Source organism: Brienomyrus brachyistius, unplaced genomic scaffold, assembly GCF_023856365.1.
Source record: "Brienomyrus brachyistius isolate T26 unplaced genomic scaffold, BBRACH_0.4 scaffold50, whole genome shotgun sequence".
In the NCBI taxonomy this organism is placed as follows: Eukaryota; Metazoa; Chordata; class Actinopteri; order Osteoglossiformes; family Mormyridae; genus Brienomyrus; species Brienomyrus brachyistius.
Genome location: NW_026042325.1, coordinates 2,086,591 through 2,110,666, shown reverse-complemented (window position 1 = coordinate 2,110,666; position 24,076 = coordinate 2,086,591). Strand labels below are relative to the sequence as shown.

Here is a 24,076-nt window from a genome sequence, read left to right as displayed (position 1 = left end):
TGGAATTGCACTTGGTGATGTGAGGCCTGCATGCAGCTGCTCGGCCATGAATGTACATTTTTTTGTGCTGGGGTTAATCCTAGAGGAAGTTTGGCTTTCCGCAGTTATTGAGTCAATAGAGCGTGGGCGACTTTTGTGTACTACACGCCTCAGCACTAGGCGACCCAGCTAATCTGTTTTACATTTAAAAAAATGTAAATATAAAAAGATAAGAGCGATGACTCCACCGTGTTCTTTGTCTCATTTTAGCGGAAACTTCATGCTTAGACAGAGGGTCAATATTTGATTGTCAACACTTACACATAATATACATGTAGCTCATAACCAGACATCTTTGTTTTCCTATCGTGTTACGTTATTAGCTAACGTCAGGGCTTGGTGGTGAGCCCTGAAACCGTAGGATTTAAAGCCTTCCTCTTATAAACATGCCACAGTTTAAATAGCGAACGTCTCCTACTTGGTGTTATTCCTTTGCAGTCTGCTGTACGGAGAGTAAAAATGCCAACAATACAACGAATACGGCAAAGACGTCTTCTGACAGCCGGTTTAAAAAAACAATTCCAACATCTGCTTATTGATAGACAATGTGCTGATTTGCACATCAAGCTCGCGACTTGGTCACACCCTAATTTATTAATATATGCGGACTCCGCCCACAATGCGGCAGTATATACAACAAAGCATCACGATGCTTTTCACTAGTTACTACGTCGACCCTTAGCCGTCGGGTAAAGTAACGTTATTTTCTTTCGCTGAAAACGTCAAAGAAACGGTCGTTTCTTTTTACATTATTACTTCAAGCAATCTAAACCCCCGGAAACATGGTGAGTAATTTAATGTTTTATGTAGATGTCCCACTTCATGTATTTAATACGTCCCTTGTGTTGAATTCATACGTGGCATTACAGTATGGCTTCCTACCTTTAAATTTTAATAAGATAAAAAAATGATAAACCCCAATATTAAGGCAGGATTAATTGCAGCAGAGCTGTAACTGCGGCATAGATGTGGCACAAAATATCCTACGCGCATTTTGGCGGGTCAGGAATAAACGCCCGTTTTTCGCCGCTAGTCTACATCTTTGTAGTAATTGTGAATTTTTATTAGTATAACTATTATTTTAAATAACGTTTTCGTGTGTGTGTGTGTGTGTGTGTGTGTGTGTGTGTGTGTGTACGTATAGCAGTGGGATGAGGTGCAGTAGAACCTTCGAGATAATCTCCCACATGTACTTCCTTAGAAGTACATACATATCACATACAGAAACACACACACATATATATATATGTATGTTATTAATGTGTATATATATACAATATATATATAGAAACGGAAGAAAAGCCTCTAGTCTCAAACCGGGACTTGGTCCGGTTGTGCTCCGCGTGGCCGTCGGCGCGCTTTCTCTACATTTTTAGCATATTTAAGTCTTTTCCTAAGCGATTGTCTCCTGCTCTTTGATCCCCCCCCCCATATTTCGCGGATCATCGTGACATTCTTGTCTCGTAACCGCTGATTAAAGCTTAAAAAAGCGAATAAAGCTTTTCTTCAAGGCGCGGGAAGCGCGGACTCACTCTGCACCGTGGCATATAAAAAATTACATCATTTTCACATAAATATCTCGTTTTTCACGACTGAGAGACAAAGGACCATACGGGGTTCACGTTTATTGTGCCAGCAGCTGATGAAATTTTGCCCCACCCTTTTCTATAGTTGGGATAACATGCCCTCGCCTCTAAAATGTGGTCTTCCATGTGAATAACGGGATGTAATAATTATATCAAACCGCTTAGTATATCAGTGTTTGCTCTTGGGTGTTAAAAGGAACGCGTTGATGTTTGGCTTTCGAAATTATAACGGGAATCCGAGGAATGCCGCGATATCCGTCGTCAGTCATAGTGCAATAGTGTGAACAGACGTCCTTGTGAATCAAAACTGCGAGCCCCATCGGTAATGTCCTGTTCTGTTGACTACTGGAAAATCCTTTTTATATGAGGGAAGAATGGCTCCATAAGTAGACTTTGAATATTGCGGGTTTATTTCTCTGCAGATCAGGGCGGTGCCTCTTGGAAAAAATTACTAGTCATTCATTTACTCAGCCTCTCGAGTAAATATAATTTGTTCCATACACCTTCCTAATGGCAAAATCAGGTGGTTACAGCGTAACATTTACAATGGAATGATTTATTTAAAATGTTTTTTTTTAACACTAACAGGAATGGGGTGGGATATGTTGGTTGGCATTTTAGTCACAGTAAAAGTCATTCTCAGTGTTTCCAAAGTGTGTAAAAGTAAACCATGAAAATGACCGGTTTCTTCAATGTTTTCATCATATGCTTTAAATTTGATGAGGAAAAATAATACAAATGTTCTATTTTTCTCCTCCAGCGTGAGTGCATCTCCATCCACGTTGGCCAGGCTGGTGTCCAGATTGGCAATGCCTGCTGGGAGCTCTACTGCCTGGAGCATGGGATCCAGCCGGATGGGCAGATGCCCAGTGACAAGACCATCGGAGGAGGGGATGACTCCTTCAACACCTTCTTCAGTGAGACGGGAGCTGGGAAGCATGTGCCCAGGGCTGTCTTTGTGGATCTCGAGCCCACGGTCATTGGTAAGCTCTCTTCCTGGGCACATTGAGTCAGTGCAGAACCCAACTTGGCCTCTTTGCTAATGATTACATTTGTTCCTTCTCAGATGAGGTACGTACTGGGACCTACCGGCAGCTGTTCCACCCTGAGCAGCTCATCACTGGCAAAGAAGATGCTGCCAACAACTACGCCCGTGGACATTATACCATTGGCAAAGAGATCATCGACCTGGTTTTGGACAGGATCCGCAAACTGGTGAGAGCCCTATACCATATATTTATATATTTACTCTCTTCCAGCCCTCCTCCTTCCTCTAGGTTTTCCTCAAAACTGTTCTTTCTCTTTCTCCAGGCTGACCAGTGCACAGGTCTCCAAGGATTTCTGGTGTTCCACAGCTTTGGAGGTGGTACCGGTTCTGGTTTTACCTCTTTGCTGATGGAACGCCTGTCTGTCGACTACGGCAAGAAGTCCAAATTGGAGTTCTCCATCTACCCCGCCCCTCAAGTGTCCACAGCTGTGGTGGAGCCCTACAACTCCATTCTAACCACCCACACCACCCTAGAGCACTCTGACTGTGCCTTCATGGTTGATAACGAGGCCATTTATGACATCTGCCGAAGGAACCTCGACATTGAGCGTCCAACCTACACCAACCTCAACAGGTTGATTAGCCAGATTGTGTCTTCCATCACTGCTTCCCTGCGATTTGATGGTGCCCTCAATGTTGATCTGACAGAATTCCAGACCAACTTGGTGCCCTACCCTCGTATCCACTTCCCTCTAGCTACTTATGCCCCAGTTATCTCTGCAGAGAAGGCATACCATGAGCAGCTTTCTGTAGCTGAGATCACAAATGCCTGCTTTGAGCCAGCCAATCAGATGGTGAAATGTGACCCCCGCCACGGCAAGTACATGGCCTGCTGCTTGCTGTACCGTGGTGACGTGGTGCCCAAAGATGTCAATGCAGCCATCGCCACTATCAAGACCAAGCGCACCATCCAGTTTGTGGACTGGTGCCCCACTGGTTTCAAGGTTGGCATCAATTATCAGCCTCCTACTGTGGTTCCAGGTGGAGATCTGGCCAAGGTTCAGAGGGCTGTATGCATGCTGAGCAACACCACTGCTATTGCAGAGGCCTGGGCTCGCCTAGATCACAAGTTTGATCTGATGTATGCCAAGCGAGCCTTCGTGCACTGGTATGTGGGAGAGGGTATGGAGGAGGGAGAGTTCTCTGAAGCTAGGGAGGATATGGCAGCCCTGGAGAAGGATTATGAGGAAGTGGGTGTTGATTCAATTGAGGGTGAAGGTGAGGAGGAAGGAGAAGAGTACTAAGGGTGACTGGCTTTCTGCTCTAGTACATCTCAGGCATGCTTTTTATTGGTCAGAAGTTTACATACCTTGGCATTTCTTATTAGTGTAGAGTAGTACTACCAAGTACTATCACATGAGTGTTTCACTCGTGACACCTAAATTGTAAACGAAATACTGCTTGTGTCATGTGTTGTAATATCCGATAATAACCGACCATTCTGATACTTAAATCTGGTACGTATTTCATGTGTTATGTTTGTAGTTTTCTTCTGACTGATATGCAATAAATTATTAAATTGAGTCTCATTTTTAGATTTTTATTTGACATTCTGTGATTTGTGAATGAGCACTAAGCAGCCTTACATCTGCATCTGTGTTTACATGCTTACATCTGTGCTTACATCTGCCTGGCAAACATGAAAAGCACCAGAAATCAGTTGTGGATTTGCACATATAATTAAACCTTTCAGCCTTGAATCAGGTCCGCTATCATGTACAAGTGCTTTTTGTCATTGCCGGCCATATTTGCATAGTTGACATCTTACAATCAGACTTTCCTTGTTCATTCTAGCCAGTATAGATTGTTTCCCCAATGACTGAAGTATTTTTTTATGTGTTAAACAGATTGTTAGCAATTATTCACAGGAAGTGAAGAACAGTTATTTGACTGTCTTGTGCATGCTCCACCCATGACTATGCAAATCTTAACCCTGCATCCCTCTACTGGCCACAGATACTTTAAGCTATGCTACTGTGATGTAGGGAAATAGAGATGACCCTTAAAGATTAAATCAGCCTTTTACACTTTCCGGCTAGGCAAATTTTAACGCATACTGAGTTCCATATTTCAATCTCTTCCTATTTAGACAGGAATTTATATAATTGGGGGGTTTCAATTATCTAACAATAATTTGCAATTGATTTTCCAGAGCATTTGAATAGGCAGCTACGTGTAAGGTTTATTCATTCATATGCTTGACATGATGTTGAACTACCAAAGGTGTCTGGACTGGAAACTGCATTTGACTGTCTCTATTCAAATTAGACATGGAAACAAAGATTAAGACAAAGATTAAGATAAAGTATGTACTATAACCAAAATGCTCATTGTAGGCCTTTTACCCAAATTAGCTTAGAGTGCATCTTATGGAACAATTATAACATTTAACTCTTGTTAACTTTAGATTATGATCCTTTCAGTTGGACTGCTAAGCTCCAATTCTGCAACTATGAAATACATATGATGTATTTAGTGTAATAACTCAAAAATGTCAAATATGTGCTATGAGACAAAATGAAGGAAATACAGGCAAATTATGAATGACATTGATTTTAGTAACTCTTAAACGTTAACTCCTCTGGAAGATAAAACTATTTACTTTTTGTTAAGGTCTAAACTATAAATAGGCTCAAGAGTAATATGAATGAGAAATAAGGATTGTGGTAAGTTCTTTGATATGTGGTGTGTTTAAAATAATTATCCTGCATGTTGGATGCAGAAGTAGGTGTGTCCCACTCATTCTGATTAAGATAGAAAGTTCATATTATTGTATGACTTTTTAGAATCACATTCAACTATATTCAAACATAGATTGGAAGTTTAACTTTGTAGCGTTTGCAAACATTCATATACAAATGCATATAAGTCAAATTAATAGAAACCGATTTTTTTGTCTTCCAGTTTTAACTGTTCTGTCAAAATTTACAGGAAGTAACAGCTTTGAATACAGACTGGCAGAGACACGCCTTGAGTAAAAAAATCTGTGTGCAATATGTTTTTGCATTTGTTTCTCTCACACAAGGTAACACAAACCTTTCATTAATGTGGAGTAACAGGAATGTACAGCAACAGTGTTTTCAATTATATAAAAAAAGACAAGTTTGAATAATGAAGTTTTTTATGAGTGTAAAATTTCTATAATAAAAAGATGTGGCACACACAATAAAATAAAAAAACAACATACGACAAGAACGTCAAGGTGTAAATGCCTGTTCGGTTTGACTGCTTTTTATGCTGTTAGGAAACTTAACAATAAAGCTGTATCATTTGCTAGATTAAGAAATACAGATTTTACTGAAATATTGTTTTTTTTTTTTTTTTTGTTATTTGTTGAATTTTCCTGTTGCTTCAAATACTTTAGGTTTTTCTGAAGAATGCAATAACTACTAAAATATTCATGTACTTGAAACACCACATAATTACAAAAGCTGACCCCAGCCTTGATTCATGTTAAATTTAATGATGATGTATTAGTTCACTGTGGTACCTGTGGTAACTTAATGTTTTTTAGAATATATTTATATGTATTGGGATTGAATAATTAATATTTTTGTCTAAGAAAGTACGCCCCCATGTGGCCAAAATAACCAATCTTATAAGCTGATTTGCTTTTCTTGAGTATTTTTGAAAATACCCTTCAAATGAATTCTTGTTCATGCAAATAAAAATGTAATTAATTTTTTTTGCATATGCAAATAACACATTTCCAAGTAGTTATGGAAAGTTATTGTGTGTAATTGTGCTACGTTACAAAGTTTTGGTCCATACCTCAAACATTTTATGTACCACAAATTTGTTGCTGATTAGATTCAATTACTGGGATGGAAAATAATTGCTTTCGCTCCTTCAGAAGAAGGATTAGAGAGGTGGAGCTGCAGAACAGTTCAATACACTGCAGATCTCTATTGGATCCTGTTACCAAGACCAGTGCTGCACTGCAACTTGATACGGCCTCCAGTTACCAAAACAGAGGACTTTTTTCCAGCATAATAAAGGTATAAGTGCGTTGAAGAAAATGTCTACAAAAGCGTATGTATTATGGGTATTTTCTATTTCTATTTTGCACAAATATTGCTCTGTTAAAGACTATAAAAAACATTGCTTGAAACATATCCTGCTCCATATAAAGCATTAAACTGATTATAATGACTCATGCAGAGCATACCTAAAGAAAGGGCAGGCAGGCACGTCAGTGCAAACACCTGTGAGTCGTCACCGTGGACAGTGGCACAAGCACAGAGCTGTACACTTATATCCAGCCGTGCTCAGAAAGACAAAACGCTAAAGGTCATTGGGCCTCCCTTGTACATATTTAATGTGTGTTTAATGTTAACCCTGGTTTTGTGTCAAATATTTTTTTCACATGCAGAATTAATAAAATATTGTAATCACTTGTTTTCTGGTGCTTCGATTAGGTTAATAAACAAAAAACGTTACATTGAATTTCCTGACTTAATATGCTTTTTCCATAAAGGTTTGTAAGTGAATCATGAAAGATCATTTGTGTGTGTAATGGTGTGTGCGTGTAATGGGCCCGTTAGGAATAGCTGCAGCGTGCCTTCTGACCCAGTTCACACCACCCCTCCCTGAAGAAGAGGCCGACTTTCCCCGGATGTCTGTCGGCTCAGCAGGTTCCACAGGAGCATTGGCACCGAGATTCTTCCAGAACTTTCCACCGTATCTTCCCTGAGTGGGTGGTATTCCTTGAAGCGCCTGTTTAGTATAAATCCACTCATCATCACATGACCTCAAAGCATGTCTATCCTACAGATATTCATCTATATTGAAGATAACAGCCTAACTATGACCTAATTTTGCAGGATTTTCACTCAGCTTTACAGCTGGAAAATTATCTTCAAGTACATTTATTTAGGATACTACAACGAATATATAACCATTTTAAAATTCCGTGTTTAGCACTATGCTACCTACTTTTTTTTTTATTATTACACTACTCTTTAACTTTGTAGCACTTTGAGATTGCTAAAATATAAAGTGCAATACAAATAAAATGTATTATTATTTATTATTATTACTGACCCTTTGTAACTGATTCTATAACGTTAAAGAACATTAGATTATCAAAAAATTGGTATATCAGGGTAGCATAATATGGCACAACGCAGCACAGATAAAGCTGAATGACATGGCAAGGCATTGTGGGAGTGGATGAATCACCTGTATGTGATTGCTACCGCACCAACCGCGAAAGCCAAGATCATGACCCCCAGGACCATGGCCAATGTGCCAGCAGAGGAGGGGCTGGGGTCTGTACATAAAACAAAACGTCAGACACAGCCTTGGCAGCAATACCATGGAGAGCAGGCTACCAACACTGACCGACTCCCAGTTCAGGCTACACTTGATGTTTCGGTTGATAGCCCATTCTTCACATTACCAGATCTGTTCATCTAATAATGAATTCCCATGCGGCAAGTACATTATTCCCCAGTGTCCCCCAGCAGACATAAATAATAAATAATGTTGTTTTCCCTTAGCGTGGGCACACACCTACAGTTACGCTGACTCTGGTGCTGGTAACGGCCAGGCTGACGTCGTTGGTCATGGACACGTTAATGCAGAAAACGCCGGAATCATTGAAGAACTGACGTAAAATTAGCTGGCACTCTGGGGAGGGAGCCACCGTGCTGCATTCCGTCTGCATTGGCGTGATGCAGTCTGCATCCGACACCACGGTGCAAACCTCGTTCGGCAGGCTGGTCAGGTGGTATTAATATACATATGTTAAAGACCTGAGCATGAAATGGACCAAATATGACAAGATGATAGAGGGCTGGGGCTGCCGAGATGATTTACTGTGGTAGTACAGCGGCTGTGGGGTCTCACCTCCCTTGGCAGGTCACAGTAAGATCCACAGCATTCTGCTCAATCGCGCTCAATGTCACGACGTTGGCCACCTGCACAATCTCCACGCTTTCGATCCCCTCTGGACAGGAGGAGAGAGAGAGAGAGTGTTAGAGGGAGGATGAGGGTGAATCCAATGCAAAAAGCTGAATGGAATGGAGACTGACTTACGAATAATATCTAGGTTGACAGCGAAGGAGCCGTAGCGGTAAGTGACACAGCTGTTATCAGTAGGCATTTCTGGGGCCTGCCTTTTGGCCACCACCACTGGCACTGGAGCCACTGCAGTGCCTGTCTCTACTGCTGCCTCCACCCCATTGGCCACTTCAGCTGCTGCTGTTGCTTCTGCTGACGGGTACAGGCTATGATGCTATTGACAACAGTATGGTAAAAAACCAACAAAGAAGTGTTTTGAGTGTGTATTACCTGCTGCCTCGAGTTCTAACCTCGATGTCTCAGACACTGTTGAGGCAGTGACAGAGGCCGCCGCCGCCACAGCTGGAACTGAGGCAGAAGGAATGGCAGGCTCTGCACCGTCTGCCTGGAGGATCTCCAAAGCAGCATCTTCAGCATTGACTGTAATGCCATCTCCGGCCACAGGGGCGGCAGTGTTAGCTGGCTCGTCTGGGGTGACGGTGACGGCCAAATTTCCAACAACCGGGGCTGCAGAGGCTGCGTCGTCAATGGCAATTGTGTCAATCGCACCAGCCTGGGTTGCACCTTCAACAGCTGGAGCAGGAGATGCAGTCTGGGCATCCTCAGCAGCTGGAATAGCATCAGCGTTGATGTCCGCGGCAGCTAGATTGGTGACATCATCAGCAGCTGGAAGAGAAGGGTCTACAGCTGCTGATTCGGGCAAGGCAGCCACGCCCTCACTCGCTTCTACTTCGGCGGGCTGCGCAGATGCACCCAGGGTGATGTCATCAAGAGGGACAGGCTCAGTGACATCCACAGCTAGGCCAATGTCATCAGCCTGCTGTGTGAGGTCAGGAGGATTCACTGTCAGGTCAGCTGTGGAAGCTATAATAACTGGAACTGTGGATGGTTCGGTGGAGTCTCCTTCTGAAAACACAGAGGAAACGCATCTAAGCAGCATATCTATTTGATGCATTCTTGAAATTTACTATGGGTTGGATGGAGTAATTCCTTAGTGGATTCCTGTGTCACCACTGATAGGCAAGTGTTCTTAAGTTCTCACCAGTGGTGGTTTGCTCTGCTAGAGGTGCAGAGGGCTGAGAGGTGACCAGGGCAGCAGTGGGGTTAGCAGGGGTAGGGGCATCACCTGGGGTGGAGCAACCAGCATTGGGAATGGATGCCTGTAGGACCACCTGAGGCTGGAAGAAGCCACTGGAGATGTATGTGTGAGTGACACTGAGTTCCCTGGAGATCAACGTGCCACTGCTGTCCCCGAAGTTCCAGGTGAAGGTGACGTCGGAGTCCTTTAGGTACTGGCTGGGGTCATGCAGGTTCACCGTGAAGGCGATGGCACGGTTCTGAATGAAGCTCTGATCTGCCTGATTCAAATCATTCACTTGTGCAAGTGATACCGTGAAGGGGATTTGATCTAGGCAGAGTGGGGAACAGATTTTAGGAGGGAGCTATAGTTCATCTGTTCTACAATAATACAAAAAAATAATTCTTCAACTCTGACAAATGTGCAGTGTCATAAGGAGTAGTAGTTTTGATGTCTACTAGTTCATGTTCTGTCCAATCAAACTATTGTGTGGCCTACCTGTGATGGAAAACCGTGTGATGCTGTAGCCCAGGGGAATGAATTTGTCCTTGCCACGGCAGTGATAGATGACAACCTCCATGTTGTACGACCCCTGGGCGATGTTGTCTGTGCCGATCATCAAGAAGGAGGAGGGACCATCGGCCACTTGCCAGTAACGCCCTGGGACAATAACACCCATGAGATAATGTGAGAGGAAAGGAAACCCTCTTCTCCCTCATAGCCAGACCAACTGAACACACAGGAACCTCAGGATCTGTAGTGGGCAGAAGATGTATTTAGCATCCTTCAAAAATAAAACAGAAAAGCAGCAGCTCACCCCAGGTTTTCCAGACAAACACATAGCGGGGTCTCTTCTCTGAAACCTTTGTAAAGGGAGTGCCGTCGGGAAAGACTCCACTCCAGTTCCCAGTGGTGTTTCGCTCTGGGTACACGGGCTGTCCCTGATGGTATCGTGTCCCTGCAGCATAAGGCCCAGCCCCCGGTCATCAGTATGTTGGGTTTGCAGGGAGAAACACGACGAGTCCAGCAAAAACATATTTTCCTCATGAGTTGACAAAATACAAGTGGGAGTTGAACATGCTGTGTTTGTTATAGTAACAAAAACATGATATGCTCACCTAGCAGTGGGTCACATGCTAAAAACAGACTTGGATTCAACAAAAAAGGACTTAAGACGTCGACATGAATAAGGGTAACGTGACCCTTGTTTCTCACCATTAATCGTACAGTTCTGAGCCCACACAACCTGTCCGTCAGGCTGCACGGTCTGGTTCTGTGGGAAACGTATGTCAATGTTGAAGGTGACCTTGCCACCAGATATGGTGGGTGAGTCATTCTTGGTATCAAACGTCACCTCTCCACCTGGTTGAAAAGATGACAGAGCAAATAATATGGAAGAATAATTCCCTTAAGATCATGTTTTTCTGGAAAATAGATTGAAATTAGATTTGAGTAGATTAAATTAGATACATTTCATTGATCCTGGGGGGAAATTTTTAAAGTTATTGACCCTGGAGAAAATTCTAGAAACAGGGAGCAGCAGATTTTAGACACTATGAAATATTCATTGACAGCGATTACAAAGCCATTCTCCATTTCAGCAGTTTACAGGTCAAAAAACTATAGCATTTATTATGACTAAATTGTTAAATGAATTTACAACCATTTGGACTCAGGGCATACTGATAACCCATAAAGCATGCTAAATAGATATCATCTATCATATATGGGGGGGGGGTGAAGTAATTAAATATTAACTTCCATTTATTCACCTTCTTGAATTTCTTATCCAATCAGGACTGCAGCAAGGCGGTGCCTATTGCATTATGCATACTGCACTTGAAAGAATGCAACCCAAACTGGGTGTCAAGCTGCCTTAAGACACACATGCATGTGACTGACTGGCAAAAGGGAAAAGGGAAGCAAAGGGTGATTTTCCCAATCCTCAAAATGTGAGGCAATTACAGGACTTGCTCACTCAGCCACCGATTTTTTTTTCTTTTTTTGCAGTAGCATCCAGCCGCAATAAGATAAAAACACGACACCGACAGAGACTGATCTGTAAATTATATTGTAACATGTGAAAATACACCTTTCCAGCAGTCTTTGTAGCGAGAGTCCCCGTTTTTCCACACTGGGTACATCCGTGAATTCCAGGATCGATATCGTGTAAAACTGGATTTAGTTTCTAAAAGAACAAGAATAACAAAATTCAGATTAGTCATATTTGTACTCCACTAACATGAGTATACTGTTTCAGAAAGTCCAATAAACTATTCTAAAGCATTCGTTAAAAGACCATTGTTTTTTAAGAGAGAACTTCATAAAATAACTGCCAAAGAATGTTGCAGAAAGGCTAATAGTAAATTGTGATCTAGATGCCAAACAATATATGCTCACTGTTCTCAAGCTGTTCCCATTTATTTTATACAGTTATTTGACCTGAAGAAGCTGTGTGTGTGTGTGTGTGTATGCTACCAGCACATTGGCTAGCACATAAGCTATTCCAGAGATTCTAACCTGTGAGAGTCACATGATCCCTAACAATCGCCCTCAATCCCTTTCATGTGATTATCAGCTGAGACTAGGCAGCCATAATCCTGATTTGGTGAAAGTCTCTACAGGAATCTCAGAGTCCTGGGGCTGTCTATCTGTGTGGCCCTACTTGCGTAATTAATTATGGGCGGCCAATGGATGATAAAATAATCAAAATGAAAATCAGAATGAGTCGAAGCCTTTTATATGTACAATAAAAACTAAAATTATGCGAAGAAAAAATACTTATGGATATTTACATATTTAACATTAGGGGGGTGTGAGTTTCCAATGTGTGTCCTGACCTCCTACTGAACTTTTCTGTGAGATTTACCCATCTGTCCCTCATGCAACACGGATTGAGCATATTCCTTCCTCTCCCCCTTTCAGCCCTAACAGCTGCCATTGTTGTGGTCATATTATATAATAAACAGAACTCATAAGCTGTTACAATACTCAGTATTAGTACTGTAGTGATTAATTGGTACCTACTGTTTACTCTTCTAATATACACATATTTTAAAATATGCAAACATTAAATGTCTTGTAAATGCCACAATTAATATACGGTATGTTGGTTCAACAGTGTAGCAACAGCTCAACAAGTAGCTATCAGTAAGACCTCAAGCTGGATTATCATACTGTAAAGTTCATTGAAACACACACCGGATAGGAAAACCTATATGCATTTATGGTTTTCACAAACACCATTTATTATTGCACTCGGCCATGATACATATATATCTCTGTGACTTTTCATCAAATAATACTATTTCAGATAAACTTCATTGTTTTCGGAATTTGAGTACGTAATTGTTTTTTCATATGAATACTGCATACCGAAACCGGTTTAATCAATTGATCTCACAATACACAGTTACTAAGTTAATTAAAAGGGCAATTTCCTAAAAAGATAGATAGATAGATAGATAGATAGACAGACAGACAGACAGACAGACAGACAAATTGAACCACCACTCTGGATTCAAATCCAGTCCATGAGGTTATGAGTTCAATGCAGATCAAAGTTTTTCAAAGAACATGTGACATTTACAACTGCATGTTGTAATATGAAATTGAAATATAAGCTAATTGAATGTAAATCACTCAACTTTTCTGTTTACTAAGATTCACATTTACTCAGGAATAACAAACCAAAATGATCTTCCAGGTACCATTTGTCTTTACAACCTAAAATGCAAGGCATTTGTTCCTCTGATCGTATAACATTTAATTTTATAACTAATAAGTAATTGTCAATATTATATTAAGCATTGATTTACTGAATCCAATTAAATGTCATAGCAAACTTACCGTATACTTTGCAATGTCTCCCAGGTTTATAAGCGGTTTACTCAGTTACTGAAATACCACATTCTATGACTGGGCCTAGCATCCCCCATACCATCATTTTCATATTGTTAGCCTGTTTACTCATAAGCTCGGCATTTACATTCATCAATAAAATAGTTCTGTGACCTTCCCCTTTCCAATTCATCTGCAGTCCCTAAATATATTTATTTATAATACCAGGCATATTACAGTTAAACATACTTACTTGCTGCAGCTGATGACAAGATGCAAGCAAGTGCGACAGCGGCAAGAAAGGTCCTCATTTTCTGTGTCTTTGTGCCTTAATGTTTCTAATAATCAGATGAAATAGTTTCCCTTTTCTGCATTTCAGCACGTTACCAAATCCCCTCAAGTGACTGATGTAGTCTGTGAGGTCCTCTTTAAAAGATCTGCAAAGTATTAATTAGCATAAACTTGCCCCTCACTTCTGACATCACATGATGCCTTCAACAAGGTACTTCCTACCCCTGTGGTTACCTGGGGGTAAAATACCACAAAGATTATTTGTCGCCTATAGAAATTACACCACTAAATGATAACTAGCCTAAAACTCAAAATATCCTACTAAAATGGATAATTTAAAAGTATAGATGGCTAAACGATTATAAAATATTTTATGAAACCAAAAAATATCAGTATGTTGGCACAAACAACTCCGAATTCATATTTTTAGTATTTTGAACCCACACTAACATTTCAGTACAATACTGAATATATAAATGTTGAAATTCTGCAATGGACTGGCACTTCTTCCTGGGTTATTCCCTGGCATGTTTTCATAGCGTATCGGAGAGGCTCCAGACCCCGGTGTTCCTGAACAGGACGAGTGGGAACGGAAAATACATGGATGGATGGATGGATGTTGAAATGCAACTTTAGAACAATCTGAACACAATAAAGACACTGAATTTTATTTTCAAATAAATAAAAGTAATTAAAAAAATCATCCACCCAACTTACAGTCACGTAGTCACAGAGTGTGGGGGCCTAGAGTCCATTCCAGACATCGCAGGACACGGACAGGAGATCATTCAATCACAGAAAATTAATATTATGGACAATTTAGAAACACCAGTTCATTCGATTGCAGGAGGAAACACAGGAAACACATAGAATCATGCGACTTCTAAATACACCATGCAACCTAATTAAGAAAACGCAGTTTTTTATTTATCTATATTATACATAAATTATGCATATATAAAACTGTCACATTATAATAAAAGAGACAAAATGTTATGTTTTATTGTGCTTTTATTTCTGTTAGATGAAAAATTCACTTTGGACAAGGAAAGAGACAACTTGAGGAATAAGGGCACCTAATGTAGGAGATGCACGGTGGAAGCTGATTGGCTCCCACTTATGACGTGACGCACCAGGAGCAGAGAAACAGCCCTTTCATTGATTTGCACACATTCTCTGGTGTGGGAATGTTGTGACAAAGGGGGATGATAGCAGAGTGACTTGCGTGATGGAAAAGGGAAGACAGTCATGTACGCCAAATGTTGGCCTGCCGTACTTGTGAAAGACCCCAAAGCTGTGCAAGGGGGGTCACAAGACAATGCTTTAAGAAGGCAGATCAATGGGGCCCATTTATTCCTCGCCCTGCCTGTTCTGCAGCACACACATTTCCCCCCTGGGCCATCGCTTAATCTCCCGACAGCTCATTGCATTCCATTAAACTCAAGCCCTTCTAATGTCTACACACAAATTAACTACATCTTCCAGCAGACATGACTAATAATACGCTACTTCAACATTAGATAAATTCAATATCTGGTCCTATTTGAAATAACAAGCATCAAAAACATACTAATTAAATTTTGTCACTTTATTTTTTGATATAATTATTATAGTTTGATAATATTCCGTGGTCTGGAATTCTGTAACCAAAGAATAACAAATGCTAACAAGTGAATGGGTGCCTTGTAAGGCATAAGGCAAGACTGCTTATTTTCAGTGAAAGAGAGGTCTGTTTGTAACTGTACTCCAGCAGGAGACCATAGTAAGCCCATCCATTTGGATGTCCTTTTCGGGGAAAGCAATTCATGTGACTGATCATGTGTTCTTTACTGTGCTTACAGCCTGCAAAATCCAAGCAAAGACACAGACTAAGCCCTTTTCAATACTCCGTGGCATGTATGAAAACTTCTGAATACTGTAACACAAACTGTTTAACAAATAATCAGTCATAGGGCACCTTCCAGTTTAACTTTATCGTCTACCTGAATGTGGATCTTTATGTCACAATTAAACTTTTTATTTAAAGGTAATAAATAACAGTTAATCAATTTCACCAATACAGGACTTCATGGGTTACGTGATAATAATAATGTCAAAACAGTAGCATGAGAGAAGAGAGAAGTGTGATGTTATTTTAATTTACACATAATTAATCTTCATTTATCCGGATAAGAGTGGATCGTCTATTTTGTGTAAAATCTCAATTCTTCTATCTGTTACTGGAACAAACTGAACTAAAGAGACTTAATCTTGAGAATTTCCAAGCGCATTTCGATTAAGCAGGATCAGGAATCTCTTGTGACTTCCAAATTCCCGGTATTTTGGCGTTTGAGAGAAGTTTCCCAGCATTGTTTCCAGTCGTAACAGATCTAAACGCACAAAAAGCTTCGTCAGTTGATTATCACACAGTCGTAGTATATGGTCACAAACAATTCGATTAAAGGTAAAATATATTATCTGTAGCTTCCGCCCGCGACCCAGTAGGATAAGCGGTTTGGAAAATGGATGGATGGATATTATCTGTAAAAAGGGCATAGATTTGAGCATGGACAGCAGGGACAAGTATTGTGAAGGTTTGTGTTGAGGATAACGCGAGGGTCGACGGATCCGTACCCGAGCGCAGCCAGTACTGTTTTTCATTCAAGTAACTTTTCGCGGCAGAGACTACCGCTTTCTCATTTTTAGTAGGCGGGGCTAATGATTTACCACAACCTTTCATTGGTTAAGGGACAAATGGGCGTGTCGCAGCGCCACGAAACCAACCCCATCACAATATGCCCGGCACCGCGAGCTCGGAGGGGCTGGAAGGGGGGGGGGTCACTACCCAAATCTTGATTCAAGGGGCGTGGTGAAGTCAACGCGGGAACTGGCGTATTCCGTTTCTACCGGTTTTTAGTGGGAACGGTGTCTATGTCTGAAGAAGTGCCTTTAAAAACATAAACATACGTAATGTTCCCTAATATCTTGATATTATCTTGAAGATATTTTTTGGGCTGAGGAGGAGGAGGAGGAGCAGCGGCGGTGCTTCGATTGCTCGGCGGGCGGAAGGATCCCGGTAAGGAAAGGGGGGGGGAGCGCGCGAACCACTGTCGGGGACATGGAGTCATTTCAAAAAGTGGAGAAGATCGGTGAGGGTACCTACGGGGTGGTGTACAAAGCGAAGAACAAGGTCACCGGAGAGACCGTCGCTCTCAAGAAAATCCGGCTGGACACGTGAGTGTGACTCCTGTCCTTCCCAATGGCGCTGCTGTCCGCTGCATTGGCAGCTTGTTGATACCGACAAGTTATGCAGACGTTTGTAACGGGCTAGTTGTACTGAAAATGGATTGAAGTGGCACGGAAGTCTTAGAGTTATTCTTTGGTTTTTGTATTAGATGTTCATCATGCTGGTGGTATTAGTGAGGATTAGGCAGCTGGACAATACGTGTGCCCATCCTGTAAATAAGATTCCTCGTCTGTAAGCGTTAAGTCAGCGGCCTATTGTATAGTTGGAAAGAAAGATGCTAACTTAAACAACTTTAGAGGCATTTTAACGCCACGGGGTCTGAGTTTAGAAGTGCCCAGCGCTTGGATTTAATAGTGAACTTCGCTGGGGGAACCTTTAAGGGGGGAAGCAAATGACCGTCTCACTTGCGTGCATTGCAGAATAGCTTCCCTTTCCAGCTAAACTTTGGGGTCAAATCGCAAGCCCATGTGTGCTTCTGGTGGGTTAGAAGCGGAGTACTGATGTTATTAGCCTTGTTTTGTTGCAGAGAAACGGAAGGAGTTCCCAGTACAGCCATCCGAGAAATCTCCCTCCTGAAGGAGCTCAGCCATCCTAATATTGTCAAGTCAGTGGCCGCGTCACGATTATTATTTTTTTCCATTGGTTAACGTATTGCTCGATGACAGAAGAAATCCTTGTTATTATTGACGAATGCGATGTTGTTTGGTTTTGTGAGTTGACTTTGTTTTAAAACACTTTACATTACGTATGCAGTTCTTACATTCCCAGTATTCTTTCCTGTAGGCTCCGGGATGTTATCCACACAGAAAACAAACTTTATCTGGTATTCGAGTTTCTTCATCAAGATCTGAAGAAATTCATGGACTCTACCTCAGTTACTGGCATTTCCCTCCCATTAGTAAAGGTGAGACCTGTGAAAATGAAATATAGAGAATAAAATAATGTCCGCTGTTTGGTGATCGGTTTGTTGTTGTAAGCATACTTCTGTTGATTTGCTCTAGAATAGTAAACAAGTCAACATATAGGATTGACTTGTATGGTAACCTGTCTTTCTGTTGCCAGCAGTGATTTGGTAATGAAGTTAACTTGAGTTGTGGTCTGAAGGTTGTTCCGTTATAGTTCACTTTTTGGTGCTGCATGTTGTGTATTACTGTCTACTATTTTCTAAGTTCAAAAGGTAACTGTGGTTTTTTTTTTACAGTACAGTCAAAAATGTAACATTAGGAATAATCATTATTTTTCTCTCTTCAGAGCTACCTCTTCCAGTTGCTGCAGGGACTTGCTTTTTGCCACTCTCATCGTGTGTTGCACCGTGACCTTAAGCCTCAAAATCTCCTAATCAATGCCCAAGGAGAGATAAAGCTTGCTGACTTTGGTCTGGCTAGGGCATTCGGGGTTCCTGTTCGCACCTACACCCATGAGGTGAGAAAGAAGAAACGATGTCTGGACTATCTTACAGATAATTTCAAATATTTGCATTAAAACATTATTAAACAGATGTTTAGTTGTTGGCGTGATGCTTACGGTTTCAGAATGTTTTGTCCTTTATATCTGTATTTGGGAATTGAGTGAATCTCAGCCCCCATCCCATTAGTGTTAAATTGCCAAACTAGACAGCCCTAGTCAATCTGCACAGTCGTGTATGCCGGAAAATGTTTTTTTTCTATCATGGATAGATTTCTGCCCTTTCTGTGCAGTAATGTTAAAGCTGCTGGCAATCTGTTTGTTGCAGGTGGTGACTTTGTGGTACCGAGCACCAGAGATTCTCCTTGGCTGCAAATACTACTCCACGGCAGTCGATATCTGGAGTCTCGGGTGTATTTTTGCTGAAATGGTAAATGCTCATTGCCATTTTGTGTTGTCCTTGGTGATGGCTAGTCAAACCAGTACAACTCAGCGGGGTCAATTTTCCCATCAAGTACTAAAGTAAAAAAAAACAAAAATAGTTACATGCGTTTCAATTAAGTGTTCTTCCCCCATCGGCGCGGCCATGCCCACCACACTTAACCCAAAAAAGGTGTCGCCCTACTAGAAGTATAATTAATTCATCAAGCTAGAACAGGGTGTTGCGCCCTTGATGATTTTGGCAACAAGTAAAACGTGCAACATGGACTATTTCTTTTTTATTGAACCTAATTGAAATCCACAGAAAATATTCATTTTGAAAATGAAAGCATTCCAGGAGCCTGCTATGCATAAATGCAGTCATTTTCAGGAAAACGAATCATCCATGTTAAAATTATGTAATTTATAGATCTGATTTAATGATCCCTCAACCATTTTCCTCGAATAGGCATCACCATTGCAGTTCTAAGATTTAAAGACATCTTATCTAGTTTTGTGTTATTTTGATCTTTCAACTTTACTACAACTAACCCACAATAGACAATCAGTTGGTATACAGTAAAATCCTGTTATATTTGACTGGCTTATAACAGAATATAGTCTATAACAGAAAAAGCATCGGACATAGCAGATGGTATATGATGGAATTTTGCTTATGACGGACAAACAATTTGGTCCCCAGGGCTGCTTTTAGCTGTAGTTTTGTTCGGCTATAACGAACATACAGGCTCAGCCTACAAGGTGCGTGGCGTGCCGGTGATATCCAGCACAGATACATAGTCAGGATTATTAATAGTCACGCATCTGCTAGGGAAAGTTGAATTACTACATGTACAATATAATAATCTATACCACAAGTGCGTGTGCTGGGGTGTGGCATGAGTAAATGGTGTCCTGTAGTTCTGGACATACAGCAACTCTGCATATAACAAACTGTTTTGCCAGGACCCTTGAAGTCTGTAATACTTTTACTGTAGTAAGATGTGTGTTCATTTAATTAGTTGTTCTTTATTGTCAGTTCTTTTACTCTGTAACTTAATTACAGCTGAGGCAAAATCAGCATTTTAGACAGTTTATTGTCTAACTAATTAAAAAAAAATAGACAACATTACGGTAATGAGTTTCTGGGAATGACTCATTGCATTTAAGAACAAATCTATATACTTTTGCTTTTTCCGTGTTCATTCAGAACAAATCTGTAAACTAGCAGGTATGCCAAGCCATTAGATATGATGTAAATATCAGCATTATTAGTAACATGGACTGGAGGTTTAGAATGCATTGCTGATAATATTGCAATCAGCTGCACAGTCACAACAAGTTTATATGCTACAGAATAAGCTGTGATGTATTATTCCAAACCAATTGTTGCATTAGTCGCTGCCACTAAAAAGCTACAAATCTACACAATTGCGCATAGGATGGTTACCAGTTAAACGAGCGTCCTGCTCAGGTAGTTCACTTGGGGTCCCCTTAACTAGGTTATGAAGTATATGTATATGTACAAAATTGCGGGACAGATCGGAATAAAACTGAGTGTTTCATGATCCACCCAGAAACGAGATGCATTCAGTGTTGGACGATTGACACGTATCAAGACAACGGCAACCCTGTGTTTCCCACTCTTGCAGGAGTGCAAATACATGCATTATGGCTTAGGACTGCGTGGACACTGTACTTCCTTTGAACCTACTTTTTACACGTTTTAAATGGAATCATCATTTTTTTTTAACCAACCAGTCATTTAGCCTAGTTTATTTCACCTATTAGGCATGTTGACAGTCAGATGTTACTTGAACCATGCCTAATGGTAATATATTTTGTTTATACGTAAATACTGTTGTTATGTAATTCTTATATAATATGAATCTTTGTTTGAATTGTGACATTTTCGAAATGTGTAATACATGTTGGAAACTTTAGTTTTTGTTACATGTTTGGGTCTTCTGAAAACTGCAGTATTGTGGCGCATAGTGAAAAATGCACTTAAGTGTAGTTTAAGTCAGTGGCAGAATGGGGTTAAGGGTCATTAACACGCGATGCCCAGATTTTTATGTTACTCCGCCGAAAGTGCATGCCTAGCCTGAGTGAAATTAAACCCCAAAAACTTAAGTCTGTGGGGGAATTTGCTTCAGTCAGAAAAGTGAATGGCTAAGTTGACCTTCCCTGTTCAAACAATCTTTTTTTACTTCCATTGGAGGAAGAAATAAGAAATGAATTATGTTCATTACTTCACTTTTACTCATCGGCTTGAATCACTTAACTGTACCTTTATGGAGTGTGACTCATTAATCAAGCTCTTTTTTTCTACCATTGTCATCATATGATTGCACTGACTTACAGCTAGTCTTTTCTTGCACCGTTGTTTGCCTTTTTGACCCACAATGCACTTGTCCCCCTCCCCTGCAACTGTGGCACACGAACACATGTCCTCAGAACACATGTGATGATAAAACTTGAACTTGATTGCTGCTAAAAACATCAAAATTAGATTACTTCAAATTTACTTAAGCATTACTTGCATGACAGCTGTCTGGTTTATTTTAGTAGGATGTGCTGTCTAGCTACAGGTTATTACCTGCTTCTCAGTATGCCTGTGCTTGATCTCATCCCCCCAGGTCACAAGGAGAGCATTGTTTCCAGGCGATTCAGAGATTGATCAACTCTTTCGGATCTTCCGCACTCTTGGAACCCCTGATGAGGAGACCTGGCCAGGTGTAACATCCATGCCAGATTACAAGGCCTCCTTCCCAAAATGGGCACGACAAGAGCTATCCAAAGTGGTTCCTCCACTCGATGAGGACGGAAGGGATCTGCTGGCGGTAAGCTGCATGAGGAATGTAGTTCTTTCTCTTTTTTCGTCTGTATAAAATGTTGACATCTCAGATGTCAGTTACGCATTGTATTAACTTGAAGTAGTTTTCACATGAACGTTTGTTTTTTACGATAAATCTTTACTAGAAAACAATTGCTTAAGTCCTGTTTGCATTCTATGAAACTGAGCATAACACTATTGTGCACTTTAGTTTTTAGTTTGCAGCATTGTTTACTCTGGGAGTAACACCATGGGTATAATTTGTCCTCTCTTTCTTTCTCAAGCAAATGCTTAACTATGACCCAAGTAAGAGGATCTCTGCCAAAAATGCCTTAGTCCACCGGTTTTTCCGTGACGTGACCATGCCGATTCCACACCTGCGGCTCTGAGAGACCAGCAGAGATTGGACACTCGTTGGTGGAGGAGTCTGTGCTACATTATCTGGACGCCCTCTGCTGTTTTTTATAACTGCTCAGAAGTGGACAGTTAGCCTTTTCAGAATTCAATGGACTACATTGGTGCCCTTTTACAGCGACTCAATTTCTGCAAATTTCTAGCTGTCATTTTGAATCTCTGGTTTTAAGTCTCAGTCAAGCAATAATTTTACCTTTTGAGACTGAGTGGAGAGAACTCGCATAGACTATCTAACATTCCACAACTCTGGTTCTAAATGCTCTTTGGAAGAACTCCTTGGGATTAGAAAATCACAGCCTTTTGTTGTACCGTTAATAAACTTGTATTTGGTAAAAGGGGGACAAAAAGGTTCATTTTAGCAATCTTCCATATTTGTCAGTTTATCTAGAAAATTGCTGATCAGTGTTTTTTTGCCCTTTTAGTACTTGGCTTTATGATGTAGATGTCAGTAAATGTTATAACTTTGTGGGGTAGGCACAGAAATACACAGTTCTTGTTTTAGTAAGTTTTGAAAACCATCTAGCTAATGTATAATCCTTTCATACAAAATCAACACATTGTACATTTCTCACTCATGAAATATGTTCACCTGTACAGTTTTTTTTTGTACGTATTATACGTTTATATTCTAAAGGTGGAATAAAATCAGTTTGTTCTCTTTGTAAGCGATATCCTAAGTTAAACTATTGTTCCAATATGCTATGCAGACATATGCTGTCTGTGCGTTATACTTCACACAGTATATAAGAGGAGCGTATCTGTGCTTAGGCTGCTGAGAACCGGAGCTTTTTATTTTACCCGCCTAAACTGCGTTCGCGCCAACCCCGTGACCGAAACTCGACGACGGCAGTCTGACGCCTAAGTAGGACTCTGCTTAAAACTTAAAAAAAAAAAAAAAAACTCCGTACAATTTGTAAATCTTAGATATGCGCTCTGATAAATAGTTCAGAGTGTTATGGACGCAGACTTCCACGCAATATGATTCCATTTGGCGGGTACCACACAACCATGGTAAACATAATATCTTTTATGTATACTGTACTGACTATTATGGGAGCAAGTTTGTATTGCGATAATACACAATGTAGAATAAAACTTGTTATAACCAAATTACTTTCTTGGATAACATCCAGACGCTTTACATGGTCCTGTACACCGCTAGGAAAAGCTTGGCCAAGCTGTAAGTTGGTTATCTGAGAAGGCGCCCAGTTACTCATGAGCCTCAGCTGTTGTCCCGTATATATTAGTATATTATCTTCTTTAACACAGTCCACGTCTAAGACGCTTGAAACGTGCGAAATATATACTGACAGTATGAAGTCTATACACAAAGACAGTTAGCCGGCTGTCATAAAGTGCCGGTGCTCCCAAGTGTCACCGCTAGTTGGCGGCTTACGCAACTTCCAGTCAGCATTTACCCGGCGCTCTTTAGCCCCGCGGGTTATTGGGAAACTGAGTGTTAGGACGTGGCAAGCAAAGCTCTGTCGCATTTGTCCCACTTGGGAACAATGTCCCAATGTTCATTCGCTTAGGGCAAATACTAAAGAATGGCTGTGTTCGAATTCAAGGGCCCTTTATATACACTTATACGTATGTTTTATTGTGTAGTAGTAGTGTAGTATCTCAGCACGCCTGGTTGTGTGTCGAATGGGACGAAGTCTTTCCTGGCATGAATGGTACGCTGTTTCACACATATCCGTGTGAGAGCGAAACTAAGGCTTTGTCAGAATTCAGGAGCTGCATCCTGCTAAGGCTGCATTCGAAGACTGTGTCACAGCAGCGTGACAAGGTCATATAATTTTGAAGGCTCCTTCAAATGCAGCCTGGAAATGAGTTATTTTGCCGAGATCCCAAGATTCATTGCGCGAAC

The 24,076-nt window shown here is 40.9% G+C and overlaps 3 protein-coding genes across 7 annotated transcripts; 2 read left to right on the top strand and 1 right to left on the bottom strand.

The window, feature by feature from the left end:
• Positions 1 to 667: 667 nt before the first annotated feature.
• On the top strand, positions 668 to 4,196 carry LOC125723568 (tubulin alpha-1B chain). 2 transcript variants are annotated; one of them, XM_049000294.1, is made up of 4 exons: positions 668 to 824; positions 2,386 to 2,608; positions 2,692 to 2,840; positions 2,937 to 4,196. In XM_049000294.1, exons 1-4 carry the CDS (start codon positions 822 to 824, stop codon positions 3,915 to 3,917), a joined length of 1,356 nt encoding a protein of 451 aa, XP_048856251.1. In that variant the 5' UTR covers positions 668 to 821; the 3' UTR covers positions 3,918 to 4,196. The 2 variants fall into 2 exon arrangements, with proteins under 2 accessions (XP_048856251.1, XP_048856250.1); XM_049000293.1 differs by having other exon boundaries at positions 2,692 to 4,196.
• A 6-nt stretch (positions 4,197 to 4,202) lies between these two features.
• Positions 4,203 to 14,006, bottom strand: pmela (premelanosome protein a). 4 transcript variants are annotated; one of them, XM_049000289.1, is made up of 12 exons: positions 13,869 to 14,006; positions 11,868 to 11,963; positions 10,991 to 11,137; positions 10,593 to 10,733; positions 10,274 to 10,435; positions 9,740 to 10,105; positions 8,968 to 9,603; positions 8,713 to 8,889; positions 8,524 to 8,623; positions 8,188 to 8,393; positions 7,855 to 7,945; positions 4,203 to 7,389 (listed from the first exon to the last, which is right to left on the bottom strand). In XM_049000289.1, exons 1-12 carry the CDS (start codon positions 13,924 to 13,926, stop codon positions 7,248 to 7,250), a joined length of 2,322 nt encoding a protein of 773 aa, XP_048856246.1. In that variant the 5' UTR covers positions 13,927 to 14,006; the 3' UTR covers positions 4,203 to 7,247. The 4 variants fall into 4 exon arrangements, with proteins under 4 accessions (XP_048856246.1, XP_048856247.1, XP_048856248.1 ...); XM_049000290.1 differs by having other exon boundaries at positions 8,713 to 8,886; XM_049000291.1 differs by having other exon boundaries at positions 8,968 to 9,600.
• A 2,704-nt stretch (positions 14,007 to 16,710) lies between these two features.
• On the top strand, positions 16,711 to 22,871 carry cdk2 (cyclin-dependent kinase 2). Its single transcript, XM_049000158.1, has 7 exons — positions 16,711 to 17,119; positions 17,659 to 17,736; positions 17,916 to 18,036; positions 18,384 to 18,554; positions 18,865 to 18,966; positions 21,596 to 21,799; positions 22,077 to 22,871. The coding sequence occupies exons 1-7, from the start codon at positions 17,004 to 17,006 to the stop codon at positions 22,179 to 22,181; spliced, it is 897 nt and encodes a 298-aa protein (XP_048856115.1). The 5' UTR covers positions 16,711 to 17,003; the 3' UTR covers positions 22,182 to 22,871.
• Positions 22,872 to 24,076: the final 1,205 nt, after the last annotated feature.